At 37.9% G+C, this 15,793-nt stretch overlaps 1 protein-coding gene across 1 annotated transcript in view; it reads left to right on the top strand.

Moving 5' to 3' along the window:
* The first annotated feature begins 105 nt into the window (after positions 1 to 105).
* The window catches only part of LOC136236791 (uncharacterized), a 36,362-nt gene continuing 20,674 nt past the window's right edge, over positions 106 to 15,793 (top strand). The window contains exons 1-2 of the mRNA XM_066027025.1: positions 106 to 1,081; positions 13,183 to 13,317. Of these exons, the coding sequence (XP_065883097.1) occupies positions 106 to 1,081; positions 13,183 to 13,317 (1,111 nt within the window). The remainder of the gene's footprint in view (positions 1,082 to 13,182; positions 13,318 to 15,793) is intronic.

Here is a 15,793-nt window from a genome sequence, read left to right as displayed (position 1 = left end):
TTGATTGTGATTGGTCAAAATAAACATGGCGATTATTATGATGGTGATACATATTTTGCTTTTCCAATTAAAGATTTATATCTTGAAGAATACGTATACTATGCAATGTCTGCAGTGAATATTGATGTTAAATTTAATGGATCAGTACTAGTGATTGGCACTGAAAATGATACGATGTTAACTGTTACAGTGCCAGTGACTGCTTTTATTACAAATAGCAGTAATGCTATTTTGCTTCTACTTAGACCTGGTTTAACCTACTCTTACAAGGTCAACAGACTGCAAATACTTTATCTTGTTACTAATATTTATGACTTGACCGGAGCCAGAATTGTTACTAATAAACCAGTTTCTGTGTTGAGTGGACATGAGTGTGGTTTTGTCTCAGAAACAAGGGCCTACTGTAGTAATCTAGCAGAGCAAATGTTACCAACTGAATTGTGGGGTACAGTGCATTATGTTGCTCCATTAGCTAGTAGGAGTCGGTATACTATTAAAATACTAGCAACACATGATGCCACTATTGTACACATTATATGTACTAACACTTCACATATGTATACTCTGAACACAGCTAATTTTGTCACTTACATTTTGAATAGTCAAGAATTTTGTGCTATTCACTCAAGCAATATAATTTTAGTAGTTCAGTTTAGTCATGGGTATAATGAAGATGAAGAGGGTGCTCCAATGATGACACTGATACCTGCCACAATTCATTACACAAACACTATTACTTCTTCCACCTACCGCAATCCTGTACCATCTTTGTATGGAAGAAGGCACAGAAACTATGTGAACATCATAGTGATGGCAGACTATTATCAACCAAGCATGATATTTCTAAAAACAGAAGGAGTAAATCAGTCACTTGAATCACAGAGTTGGGTACCTATCATAATGAACAATTCTACTGAAGCATATGCTACACAAGTTAAATTGAACATAACAGAAGGAATGTTTGAAATCAGACACATTAACTCAACAGCTCTGATGACAGCTATAGTGTATGGTTTTGATCCATTCCAAGGCTATTTATCAACTGCATATGGTCATCCTGGGTGGCTGAGGAGCTATTTAGGTACACGTGTGTATTAGCAGTGTTGGGGACAGTTACTTTATAAAAGTAACTAGTTACATATTACTTGCAACAGAACTATTTAGTTGCAGTTACATATTACCCAAAAATAAAGTAACTATAATAATATTACATATTATATTTATTACTTTGTGTCCACAGCTAGCCTTTAGCTGTCACATGTGAAACTACCACTTTATCACATGACATGATTGCATTGTTGGGCAATGTGCCAATCTTGGTTATAAGTTAGAAACTGGTGAATAAGCTTCATTCAGTAGGCTTCATTACTTCGTTGGGCTAGGTGTTACTCAGTAACTTCGTTACTTGTAGTAATAATATTATGTAATATTAGACTTGTTACAGTAACTATATTACTTAGGTAACGCGTTACATTTGTAAGTAAAGTAACTTGAGTTATATTACCTGATTTTATAGCGTATTTCGTTATATTACTTAGTTACCACAAAAGTAATAATTATTACGTAACGCGTTACAACATAAGTAACGTGTTACCCCCAACACTGTGTATTAGTAGAGCGGCACAGTGCATAAATATGATGATTTTGTACACTTTGTGAGAAAAGCATCAGACTTAGCACACAGTTTGTACTTCCAGTGGTATTCATTTTTGGATATAGTGCCATTGCATATTTGACATTTGGTGACCTTTATGGCCTTTTTAACATTAAAAATTCATCATTTTTGTGTTTATCTCCCTTAGGCATTGTTTTACACCATTGAAACAAATTAAGGGTCTTGTTGAAAGAAACAACTTGGTTTTAATTTGAAGTCAATCAATAATTTCATTCCAAAGATATATGATCATTTGTATTAGCCATAAAATTTTATAAAGTTACCTTCCCATTAGTAATTTACACATCAAGGGAAGATAAATTCAAGGAATTTGTGAGTAATAAAAGTGATCCTAACTTTGGAGTGGAATGAGCTACTGACTTCAAAGGTTGTTTCTTAGGTTGACATCTTAAATTTGGAACTGTGTTTTAACAGTAAAAGAATGCCTCAGGGTGGTAAAGACTAAAATATCAAATTTTAAGTACAAAAATGGCTGCAAAGGTCATCATAGGTCAAATCTATGATGGCACTAGATCAAAAATGAATGTCATTAGGAGTACAATTGATATGGAAAGTTTCATGCTTTTCTCATAAATGACACAACTTTCACGCTATGCCACTCTACTATATATATAGTATTGTACCTATACAAGTAATTGTTATATGCCACATGTCTAGACATATGCATGCCTGATTTGTATACTCTTAGTGTTACTTGTATATACGTATATAGATGCTTTAGTGGCTCAGATACTTTAACCAGATACATATGCATGCCTCATTTAATGAATTTTTCCAAACAGGTGCTTTTTGTACTACTTTTAAAAACCAGGCACTCAGATAATCCAATCCCTATTAAATAATCATATTAGTTATTATACTACAAGTACAAGAAAAAACTAGGAATTATAAACTGGAGTAGGGACAATGTAGTACCACTACAATAAAAAGTACCGAAAAAAGCTGGATCAGGGTAGCACGTAATGTCCAGACACTGTAAAACAATAAGAAATGAATATCCCTACTGTGCCACGGAGTTCTACAATCGAAATGTACAGTAGGGATATTCACTTCTCTAATTTGTTTTACAGTATCTGGACATTACGTACTACTCTGATCCAGCTTGTTTCAGTACTTTTATTGCAGCAGTACTACATTGTCCCTACTCTAGTTTAAATCCCTAATTTTTCTTATGCTTTTTTGTGAACTTTTTTTGTCTATTCATGACCACTCTTAGAATGTAATATAATTCTAGTATTAATCATACACATTAGTTAGATCATGATTTGTGCGATCATAAATCTAATAATTATATTCCTTCCACTTACATTCCAGCTGCATCTACTACTGTTACACACCAACAGTACCAAGGTCTGGCGTAGCCACCAGACTAATTCACTTTCACGCAGCTACGACAGACTAACTCATTTACAACAATAGTCTACTTTCTTACATACACTTTTGTACTACCATTCTACCTCCATTTCCTGGTGACAGGTAAACAGCTCACTGAGCTTCCTACATGTGTATTCCAATATGTTGGTGCAATAGATTAAGATTGTGAAATGTGCATGCCCCCAGAGATCAAAGCCGTACTATGCTATGGCTGCTATAGTATATGGAAGGATAAAAGTAAGAACGCATTGTGTGGCTATCAATATGCCAAAGGTTTCTTCTTAAGCAAATTTGAAGCATTTCTGTGAAAGAAGTAGGGTTGTAGCTGTAACCACTTTTCCGCTACTCTTGACTGAACGTATCAGGCAGGCAGGCAGTAGAAAATTCCATTGAATAAAATTTTTTTATAATGCTGTAGTATCTTGATGAAAACATTTCGCATTGATCTGAAGACACTTTTGGGCTAGATTTTACCCAACCAATACTGTAATGTTGTCGTGAGGGGAAATTGAGGCAGATTTTTGGGTGATATTTTACTCACAGGCCACGCCCTTGCCTTCGTTGTCCTTACTATACAGTACGATATACAGTAGGATAGTACTGTATAATACCATTGATTATTTAATTAGTTTCTGTTAGGTTTGGTGGGTAAGTGAGGAGCAGTATTTGGCATGAATCTGTCTAGTTGGTAATGGTCATGCTTTGTCAGCCATCAGCATGAGCACATTGTTACTGTGTGTATTATGTTTCGGACTCTCTCATCAATGTGTTGTCTGAGGACAACCCCAACTTCAACTCACTGACTGATAGGTCAAGCATGACTCCCAGGAGGCAATGGATGCCATTCTGAAGCCATGCTGAAGAAGTCACACTAATCCCAGTGGGTTGTGTTGGCACAACAAGCCAATCAACGCTCCAGCAAATTGGTGTTGAAATTAAAGTACACAGTGCTCATAGTCTGTCTCTCTCCAGAGATGACAAATCACTCTAAGCTGCTCACCTTTAAAGCAGACTTGAAGATCATCTGTTTAACTTAGTTAGTGGTTGGGTCACCCTGTTTAATATTCTTGGTAGTATGCTTCTTTTATGCTTCTGATCTTTTGAGTGTTTGCTGATGCAACCAGCATAGGCACTTTCACCTTCTCAAATAGCAAAGATGGCATCCCTGTTCGAACAGTTCATGATCATTGCTCACCCATAGGCACAACAGTGAATACTGACTCATGTTGGTGTAGGGGTTATTAACAACCATAATGGCCTTGGCTGCTAGACTTGTAAATGTCTGCTGTTGCTTTTTCATAGGTCTCCATAGGCTGGTGCCAAGTGGGTGGTCTTGGCTGGTGTTGAACTAACAGATCTAGGAGAACAACAAGGTAACAGATCGGTCACCCACTACTCAGGGCAATGTCCACAACAATGAACCCATATCCCTAAACCTGAAAAATGTACTGTCTCAGACTTTGTTGGGCTTGCCAAACAGGTGACACCCATAAGAAGAAGAGAGTACTGATTGGCACAGGTCTCCCACCTGTACCAGCTGATGTGTTAGAACAGACTCTCTAGTGGGAGTATGACATAGCAAAGCTAGCCCCATACATTTGATCTCTCCTCTAGTCCACTGGCTGACTATTAGTAGAGCGGCTAAGCAACAAATTTTGATGAAATCGTTCACTTTGTGATAAAAGCACCAATTTTCTGTGGAAGTTGAGTAAGGTATGTACTAAACCATTTGAGATACAGTGCCACATCAAAATCATTACCTTAGGGCATGTTTTGAAACTTTTAAACTAGGTTATAAACCCATTTCCAACTGGTCAGGAAACCATACAAATCCATTCAAAATCTTCATTTTTGCTTAAATAGCATGAATGTACCTCAAATTTACAGTTGTATCAGAAAATCTTTCAAACTGTGAAATAACCTGTTTTGAACACTTCTAATGGAGTCAATATTTCAGTGTTAAAAGTACAGGTACAATCCAATAGAAATAATGTACTGCACATGTATGGCTTTACATACCATGACCCTCCGTGCTTCTTAAGATGGCAAGCTAATAACCCAGATGGGCACCTCCCTTGATCAGTTTTTGTATATGACCATCCTTTGCTTGGCTATTCAGATGCAAAGTTTCAGTATATGTGACCCAGTCTGGGAAAACCGATCTTATTGCCCATGTTGGCAGATTCGATTTTTCATCCAGGACACAAAGCTACATGAATAAACTATCTAATTCCACAATCAAAGTCAGCTAGACCTGAGTGGTCTGCTTTTGCTGGCTACTTTTCCCAAGCCCAGTAGTGATCCGTACGTGCGGTGTGGGGCCTTAATGGAGCTCTGGTCAGCCTGGGGATGGCTGTATGTGGCTGTACAGCTCTATGGTATTGAATAAGTACCTCTGCTGTGAATTTCCTTTCATTTTAGCCAATTTTGAGACCTGATTGGCCCAAAACTTGGCCTAATTCATCCCTATGCCTTTTTTTTTGACTTTTGAACAACATCTTGCCCGCCTTCCAGCCCCCCGCTTCCCACCCTTTTGGAGCTCGCCTGATACAGTAAACCTCGGTTTAAAAACTATCTAAAATGGCGGGAAACTAAATTATTGGCTACTTGCACAGTGGATGCTCTGGAAGGTAAAGAATTGGTGTAAAACATGTGAAAATTTGGTACGCATAGCTTCAACCATTGGCGAGCTACAACACACTAAATACTTAAAACTGGCATTTCTCGATACTTTTAAATAGGCAATAAGACCAGTTTTCCCAGACCAGGTCACATATTTATAATTGAAATAGCTCCGAGCACTTTATGGCTTTCCCAATACATTTTCTGTTGATTTCACTTTTCAGGTTCTTTGAGCATGCATAATTTTAATGGCACCATATCTATTATGAAATAGTATGAATTAAGTAAATATTGTACTAAGTTTGGTGCTTTTATCAAAAGTGAATGATTTTTTCATTTAGCCACTCTACTATATAGCCAAACCTTCCACTGGCCAGTCAGCCAAATTTTGTCACTAGGTTTGAGTTATCTAGCTCGGTGTTTTGCATCTTACACAGCAGTGCTATCTACAAATACATGAAGAGCGCATTCTGAATCTGTTGGCCTACATGGTCACCATTCTCAGGATCAATCAAGAATCTTAACTCTTTGGACTGGGACCAGCCACGATTGCCTGTTATCACCATCTATTACCAGTAGGCAGTGTCATCCCAGGAGAAGCTCTCAAGGGATTTATTTTCTCACCATTTTTTGTTAGTAGTTATAGCACTAGACAGTTGGAGCAGCAATGAATTTAATTTGTATAACAACTATACGGCAAAGAAATTGCAAGTGCTTAATTACAGTAGATTCCACCTCCAATTGTTTGGCACTCCTTTCTGTGGTGAATGCAATGTGCTTTAAAATTCAGCAAGAAAGTTGGGGTTTCTAATTGCACAATTATTTTAGCAGTCCTCTTATTCCTTGATGTCTCCAATAACAGGGATTCAACCATCCTTATAAATGTGATACTGATGCTGTCTTGTTAGATTGTGCAGTACGCCAGTATCTGACGCTACATTGTTTGCAAACTATCATGTGGTATTGTACAAATATGATTATGGTTGTTGATCATTTCCAACTGCTTGGTTTATCATATAGGAAGCAATTTAGTGACCCTGGTCGAAGACAGACCTCCTAGTAACATCAGACTTATGGTTTGAAATTGTGCTTTTGCTTTTAAAATTGTGTTTTTGATGATAAAACATGAAATGTAGCACAGTACTAGAATGGGCCCTTAGGAAGATTTGACATTTGGTTCCATTTTCTGCTGAAAATTGGTTATTTTGCCTTTTTTCCCCTTTGATATCAATTAATCATTTAAAATCTGCTATAACCACAAAACAACTTGGTTTTGAATAGCACGTTGTATTCTAAAAGTTACAGTTGTTTTTTTGCAAGCCATAACCACTTTGAATCCTCCTGCCCAATTATATTTGATTATTATTATATTTGATTAATGTACAACCTCTTTAGGAGGAAAAATGTACATATTTTGATAAGAAAATAATATAGTCAATTACAAAAATAACTGTTACAACTCTTTCTAAAATGTTCTAAGTTACTAGAAGTAACAACCTCCGCCGGCAGATTGTTCCATAACGTGACAGTTGAGAGAAAAAGGAATTGTGGTAAGCATTAATTCTGGTTTAAAGGGGTGCACTCGAGTATGGTTAGTGTTGTATCCAAGCACTTGATTGAACTAGGCTAGTTTTCTAGTATTGTTTAGACCTGGTATAACACCTGCGCATGCAATAGACATGCACTGTTTATTATTAGTAGCTGTAACATACACAATGTAGCATACATACTTTAACTTATTGATTGTAACGTGTTCTGTGATTTACATCTTAGGCAAACCAGCTGTGCTGCCTGCCTAGTAATTAATAATAAAGAATAAAGAATAGACATACCTACCAACACACATTTCAGTACATAGTTTCATGCTTAACTTTTTATGACTGAAGTTAAGTATTAATCTGTCATTAGAACATGGTATAAAAGCAGTCTTTCCACTTTGCTGAATCATATTTCTGGTCCATAACAATGCTAAAAAAATCAGTCCATAGAGCTGTTAAGGTATTTTGTGCCTCAAAATTTTGATGGCCTAGCGTGTTGTTTTGGAGAGTTATTTCCTCTGAATGGGCCCATCATGTACAATAAATCAATAGTGATAGGAACCCGCTAATTGACAAAGACGTACAAGCACCATGGTGAATTGTTGCTAGTGCAAGACATGCATGGATTCACAGGTACTTCTACTTGGTTATAAACGCATCTATATTATCACAAAATCACTGCAGCGATCCTTTCAGAAAGCTAGTTATGCTACCTTTCTTTTTGCTACTAATTATTCATGGAAAGCCACAAACCTGTTACTTATTGGCTTCTTAACATTAACGTGGGCTATCAGGTAGCCACCACCTTAAGGAAACCTGCTACCCATGTTTTTTTTCTGCAGGTAGCATAGGCATAGCCAAAGGTGGGCATGAGCAGGCATTTGTCCAACTATCACAGTTCCTTACCTGGCCATCATCAACTTTTGCCAAACCATCATCACAAGTAGTTAGCTCAATGCTACACTGGATTCATGGCAGTGCACAACTATGATAGTGCATGTACCACATTGTCGAGCCATGACTACAAACAAGTTTGACAAAGACTAGAGTCCAATTGATTGGCATCATGTGATGTATTTAGGGGAAATCCCTTGGAAATTTCCTTTTACACCTCAAGTAGATGCATGCAACAAATGGTTTAATTTTTTTGAGTTTTTAAAATAGAGGTGAAGTCTTGTGCCACAGTAGATTAACACAGATATTATAAATGTCTGAGTCAGTCGAATTCTACCAGTAAGAGATTTTGTTCCATGACATTTTAGTTTAAGCGTGTTTTAGTCTACTACAGAAAGTGCCACACACCCAAGGCACAATGAAGTTGAGTGGAAAAGAAGCAAATGCTCTAAATGATGATACACTTGATAATATATGCCATGGAGGTTGATGGAACAGGGAATGGAGATAAGGTCAAGTATCACATGTACCACACACTGATTATGCGGTTACTAAACCTATGCAAATCATAATTCAGTGAGACCAAACTAAATTTGCTACTAAGCAGCCTGCTGCATAAGGCATATGCCAGGTTACTAGTTACAGAATAGCATAGAGTAATAGGTATCAACTGGTGTCCCATGCAAACAGCATTTGTTTACACTATAGCACAGCTAGCTAAATTGACTTTGTGTGCATACACTTTTCATAATTCTTTTGGTAAACAGTTCCGGTGTCTTAAGGGCTTCGCAGCGCTACTAAATGTTTGGGCAGCTGGTCTATGTAACAAGAGTTATTAGCAAGAAACAAAGGGCTCGGGTGAAGGCATAGTCTGTCACCCCTACTCTCCCTGGTCCTTAGCCCTTTTTAACTATGTATGTATATTTACATCTACCTATACTAGCCTAAGTGGCTCTTTTGATCCATGGAGTACAGCCTGTTGGCACCAAAGCATGATTGACTATGCCCACGGCAGATATCCAGACCCCTGAACTACCTTACCTGTGGAGAGGTCTGGGCTGTCACAGCCTGAGTTTGTAACACCAGAAAGCCAGCCTTTAGCCCGCCAACCAGGCAGTATGCCCATTCAGTGATCCCTGCCAACCAGGCAACATGCCCATTCAGTGACTCCAAAGCACTTGAAGAGACATTCCATAGCACCCAGCCAGAAATTTGACAACTTCAGTGAGTATAGACTTTACATACTCATATAAACATAGATAAAGTGGAATTACTATACATGTATAATCATACATACTAACTGAAAGTCCTAAAACTTTGGTAGTCAATTCCTTTGTTATTGTAGATAACAGAGAATAATAAAATGGAATTTGAGGAGTGTGCAAAAATGGCAGGGTTTTGCAAAACTGGCCATATTTGTGTCCATTGACCATGTGGCCATGTTAATTGTGGCTAAGGGCCCAGGAGTCACCTGGTTAAGAGTGCCTACAGGATCATCCCAATACACCAGGAAGATTGGTATCTGCTGGGAATGAAATGGGGGAGTTCTTTGTATCTGGACACCTGCTTGCCATGTAGGCTTTTGTCGGCATTGAAATGGCTGATGTGGTAGAGTGGGTTATAAAGCAGAGAGGAGTATAAGATGTTGTCCAATACCTGGATGATTTTCTGCTAGTGGGTGACAATGGATAGATGGGGGTAAAGCTGACAACGTACTGTCCACTTTTGATATTATCTGGATGCCAGTAGTGCCTGAGTAATTGGAAGGTCCTGCTACCAAACTTACATTTCTATGCATTGAGCTAAGGATGGTTAGACATTTGTCCCCTGAAAATGTGAAACAAACAGTGGTTGCAAGGCTGAGGAGAAAATACCTAATGACTGTGACAAACAGTGCCCTAGAATCCTTAATTGGAAAACTGCAATATGCAAATTCCTCTAAAGTAGTGTAGGACATTTGTGGGTAATTAATTGGTCTGTTAAAAGTTGTTGGGATACCAGCTTGACCTTCTCTGATGGTTCAGCTTCCTGGAACAGTGGAATGACATGGAAGCGATGGAGGTACTGGTTACTTCTTCCATCACATGTTTCTGATGCATATGGCTCATTTGGCTGTGGTGATTATGTTCGTGCATGTGCAATTATCATTGTGAACGTGTTGTTGCTACCCATTATGTTATACAGGGCTGGTGTTTAACAACAAATAACAAGGTAGCAACTTATTGGAAATAGCATATCTTTTCAAGTTAAAAGGGGTGTGTCCCTATGTACAAGTACAATGAGTTTGCACAAGAAAACATAGCAAAACAGTTCAGAAGATAGTTCTGTGCATAATTCGTGGTTTATTCAGGTTGTGCTTCCTTAGCAGTACATAGCATGAATTACAGATCAATTAATGAATTAGGAACTGCAAATTTCAACAACTATAGACTGCTGTTTGATAAGAAATTGCATACAGCATCATTCATTCACCAGTCTGACTCCAATCCTGATCCCCTTGCCATTCCATTTATATTCCCTCATTCCTTTGTCATGATACAATCTCCAAAATTACCCTGACAGTAGGTCAGAAGAGCAATGTGGAGAGGGCTCCACCTTTACACCTTCTTGGATGTAATTCCCCTTAACTCTCAGCAGTGATTGCTAGAATGATAGCTTTTTTGGGATAGCAGGTGGAAGGGCCCTTCCACTATACCAAGTCCCTTCACAGAGTTTCAAAATGGGAGTACCAGTGCCTTTGGAAAATAGGTGGGAGGGCAGGGATGGGAAACAAAACTATAGTTAATATAAGTAGTTAACCTACCTGTTCTGTGCTTTACCTTTGAATATGGTATCACTGTGACTGGATTACAAAACCGATCCAAATCACGCATAGGAAAATTCAAAACTAACACCACCAGTGGATATCTACACTACCAGTCTATTGGTTTTGACCCTCAGCATTACTCAACCTATTTGTGTCTGGTTTTAACAGACATTTTTCCTGGCAAGCTCAAATGACAGTTTCTGGAGGACCTGGCTTCACAAGAATCAGTGGTGCATAGGAACATGAACACTGTTAAGAAATACTGGTTGCCAAAAGGAGGGACGATTATTGCTTCACGTTTGTTTATAAACTTGCTTCAAGTGATATTATGAAGCAGTCTTACAGCATAGCACTGAAGATGAAATGGTCTTCTTTACACAGCAGGAACATAGGTCCATGCCTCCTTGTCGTTACTCTGGTAGAATTCCCTGTGTAGAGAGAAAGTTACAGCCTTTCAAAAAAGTTAATAACAATACTGGGTGACCGCTGACAGCCGCTTGACTGCCACTTTACTAACTGTAGCTGGTCAGACATATGTTATAATAGAGAGGAAAGGCTATATATGTGACTGGATTTTTAGAAAACATATCCAACTCACACTTCAGAAGTTTCGAGATAATGGTTTTAAAGATTTTAACTTGCAAAGGAAAGTGAGCACGCATATGAAATTTACATAAGAGATGCATCAATTTATTTACTTTCGGACTACTTCCAGTACTTTAAACTGCTTGTAGAGTTTCCTGCTAAACATCTGAGCAGTTGGATGAGCGAAGTAGTATCACAAGGGCTCATAAAGGGGTGGGAAGCAGAGGCAGAGAGGTAGGAAAGAGGTTAGACTTCAAAATGGAGGTATACCATGATTGAAGTCCAGACACAAGATTTCAGGGCTGTGCTGGCTCCGTAGTGGCTGATATGCAGCAATAATCACACAGAAAAATGTTTGTCCAACTATATGAGTCCATCTACCTGTGAATTATTATCAACGCTGGCACTACAGAATACACAAAACTCACACTAAGTTTGGAAAAAGCAGCTTTACAACTGCAGCACGATAGTCATACGAGGGAACATTCCTTAAACTGTCCAAGACTGTAGCATTCAAATTTTGTCCTGTTACAACAAGCTGTTTTGGGTAAAAGCTGCTTAATAGGTATAGTGGTAGAACAGGCGCTAAGGTTTCAAATAGTCAGGGCACCCATTGTCCACTTGTCCGCCACGTTAAGCATTTTGTAGTGTGTGTTTCGTATTCAAGCCCTCTATTTCAGAAAACCAGGCATGTGCCCACATCCAGCCTATGGCCAGCTGTGCGCACATGCCAAGCTTAAAAATGTCTGTATATATCTATGTTTAATTGTTAGTCTGCATCAATGTGAGCAGAAAAGTTTAATGCAAAAAACAGCCAGTATGTGAGATGTGAAGGCTGTATGTAACCTCTGCATGCACAGGTAAGGTTTGCACTGAAGTGGTTAATTGAAGCTGGTTTGAAATACGAATACAAGGTTTTTGACAGTTTTGATAGTGAATTTTAGTTGGTCTCAAATGAGAGCCACATGAATCTCAATTGTAAGCCAGCATCTTGCTCATATAGGTTTTATGTATGCATTAGTAAGAAAATAGTGGAGCTGATGCCCTAACCACAGAGCATTATGCAGATAATTTCCTGACCATCAGCGTTATACAGATAATTCCCTGATCACTGCATGGTTATATATCAGATATGTAGACTAAAAATTCCTTTGATCTGCCCATGGATAATGTTACATGTAACATATATCTCAGGATTAATTCACTACTTAAAAAGGACAAAGGAAATCCCTGTTTGGGAAGAGCCTAGTTAACTAGCACAGTCACACTTAATATACACATCCCTAAAACAAAGATTGTCTATACTATCATTAGAAATCAAGTTTAGAAGTAATACCTTAGTCTTAATGTTTCCATGCCAAAACAGCCATGCAGTGAAATGAAGGACAGGGCTAGTACTAGAGTTTCCAGGTATAAAGATATGAAAATCTACATTATAGTTTATAATGAAAAAGAAATAGCTAAGGGTTACACAAGAAGGTTGTACTGGTTATGACTGTCATTACAGAGCTTCACCAGTGTGTAGTTTAGTTTGGTAAAGGAGTTTCAGGAAATGGCCGTTATAACAAATTGTTTGCAGTGGTATAGACCCAAACTTATGCATGCAAGGTTTACAACCTTTAGTGTTATAATTTTGCTGTTCCAATGAGTGTGTTCATTACTGTATATGCTGATGTTATTGTGTGTAGTACAAGTGCGATTCAACCAGACAAGCTACACAATTGATGAAGATGAAGGGGCAGTACATCCTGTGTTGGTACTTAATAATCAATCATCGTATGATATTGCTGTACAGATCAACATCATCACAGGATCTGCTACAGGTAATTATACTAACACTGAAGCATATATTATGAATATTTGTTATTCGTTTGTTAAGTATTGTTCATATTCAATAAGAAACAGTTTTAGACATTAGTTAGCTAGTCTACCTAAAACAGCCAGCCATTTAGCTTTTATACTGAAAATGCATGCATGTGAGCCTCTTGTGCTAATGAGTATATGCGAAGGCCTCACTGAGCCTCTTGTGCTAATGAGTATATGCGAGGGAGGAGAAGAATACAATGTTTTATGCAAAATGTCATGGGGCATTACTAAAATATGAGAGGATTTACTTACTAATATGCTTTTATAACAATATACCAAAGGTTGTGTTGTATTGCGAGGTGTTTTTTACACGAGAATAGTTTTAAAGGTTGGTTTTGGGTGAGCATTCTATTAGCATGTAAATAACACAAGGTGTTTGCAATAGACAAATTCACACTGTTAAGTTTGTTCAATACAAATCTTGGAGCTCCACCTCTCTTGCAAGAGCCATCATAAGCATTTTTATCAAAGGTTAATTCAGTCACTCATGTGCTTCAGGGGGCAATCTTTAATTTGTAATTAAACATATAGAGTAGTTTTGCTCAATTCTGACATGCCATTTTCTGGGAAATGGTGAGTTACTTTCCATAAGTACACTTATAACATAATAATAATGTTACCTACGCTAATTTCTGACTTGTTTTGCAGTCTTTTAGAACTTAAGCTTCACATACAGTATGATAGTACTGTATATTAGGGATCGTGAAGGTTTGGGCTTTTCTGGAAATATCACCCTAAAACCAACCTCAGAATACCTTCATGGCGCATTGGCAGTATTGGTTAGGTATAACCAAGCTCAAAAGTGCCTTCAGTACAACCTGAAATGCTTCCAAAAAGTTGTTACAAAATAAAATAAAATATTTGGTGGAATTTTTTGCTGACTGATTGACTGACTGCCTTCAGACAAACTTAACTCGATAAAAGCTAAAGCTATGGGCTTGATTCTTTCACTGTTCAACGTTGCTTCATCCAGAGATGTGCCTTTTGACATACCGCAGTACGTATAATGCATGCATCATGGGCTTACCTAAGTTACCTTTATCCTCCTTTGTGTCCCATTTCTTTTTGCTGACAGCTCAAGGCGTTGATTCATGGTAGCTAGTACGATGGCTTCCCTACGAGAATTGTCCATATTTTCCATGGTGACTGCAGAGACGCTTCTCCTACTGTTCTTCGTTATAATGCTGTGAAATGGGTTGAACATAGCTGATGTCTGCTTAAGACTCAGTAATTGATGGTTGGGGCATATGAATTGTCCATATTTTTCATGGTGACTGGATAGATTGCAGAGGTGTTTCTCCTATTGTTCTCGGGCTGAAATTAGCTGAAAGCGAAGCGTAATGGCCATTCACTGTCAAGTCAGTACTTGATAGCTGGAGCACACGTTCAAACAAAATCATTTACTCTGGCACTCTAATTGCTTTTGATGCGATATGCGTGGGTTCACTAGCATAATAATGTTACAAAAAATTAAAACAAACAAGTATAAGAAAAATTAGGAATTTTAAGCTCAATTAGGGATCATAGAAAAAAAAAAGTAGGGAAACAAGGGAGGTCACCTACACCTGCAGATATACTAATGGACATTTAATCCTTAATTCAGTCATGTATAGACTGAAGGAGGGATTAAATGTCCACTAGTATATCTGCAGGTGTAGGCAACCTCCCCTGTTTCCCTACTTTTTTCTATGATCCCTAATCAAATGTAAAATTCCTAATTTTTTTTTTATACTTGTGTATATAATACAATAACACTTACTCAAGTAGTGTTTATTTACAGTCAACGCCAGTTCCTATAGTTCAGTGAACACAGTGAATTCGGTGCTATTCACTATCAGCATTTATTTGCAAACTCACCGCTAGGTGAATCAGTCAATGCTAGGTGAATCAGTCAATGCTAGGTGAACTCAATGAACTTGCTATTTGGTGCTATTCCCATAAGTGTGAAGCTGTTTGTTATTTAATCAGAATGCTAAGGGTCTGAGAGTATGCAGCACACAACACACTTACTTTGAAATGGTGATAAACCAACAAACCTGCTACCATATGCAAGAATTTGACGAATTCAGACTTCAGCAGATTTGACAAATAAAGGTTGACGAAAATGAAGAAATTGTAGGCAAAACCTGTACTTTTAAGGGCGCTTATAAACATTTGACGAATTTAAATTTGACGAATTAAACCGATTCATCAAATTTGTCAATTTTTTTTTGACGTCAAAATGTCCTTGCGTACAGTATGTACAAATACTGGTATTAACCCAGCCTTTTCTCAATCTGTTGATGGTTTAGTGGTGCCCAGAAGCCATACCCTAAATATCCATTGAGGTTGCAACACTGCAAGTACATGCCTACTTGTATCAAACTACATTCTTTGATCCATACCACTTTCACACCTCACTTCAAAGGGAAGAGAAAGTGTATAAGTGGTATA

This window comes from Dysidea avara, chromosome 10, assembly GCF_963678975.1.
Source record: "Dysidea avara chromosome 10, odDysAvar1.4, whole genome shotgun sequence".
Classification (NCBI taxonomy): Eukaryota; Metazoa; Porifera; class Demospongiae; order Dictyoceratida; family Dysideidae; genus Dysidea; species Dysidea avara.
The sequence above is the reverse complement of the archived record's forward strand: the minus strand, read 5'-3'. Positions and strand labels throughout refer to the sequence as shown.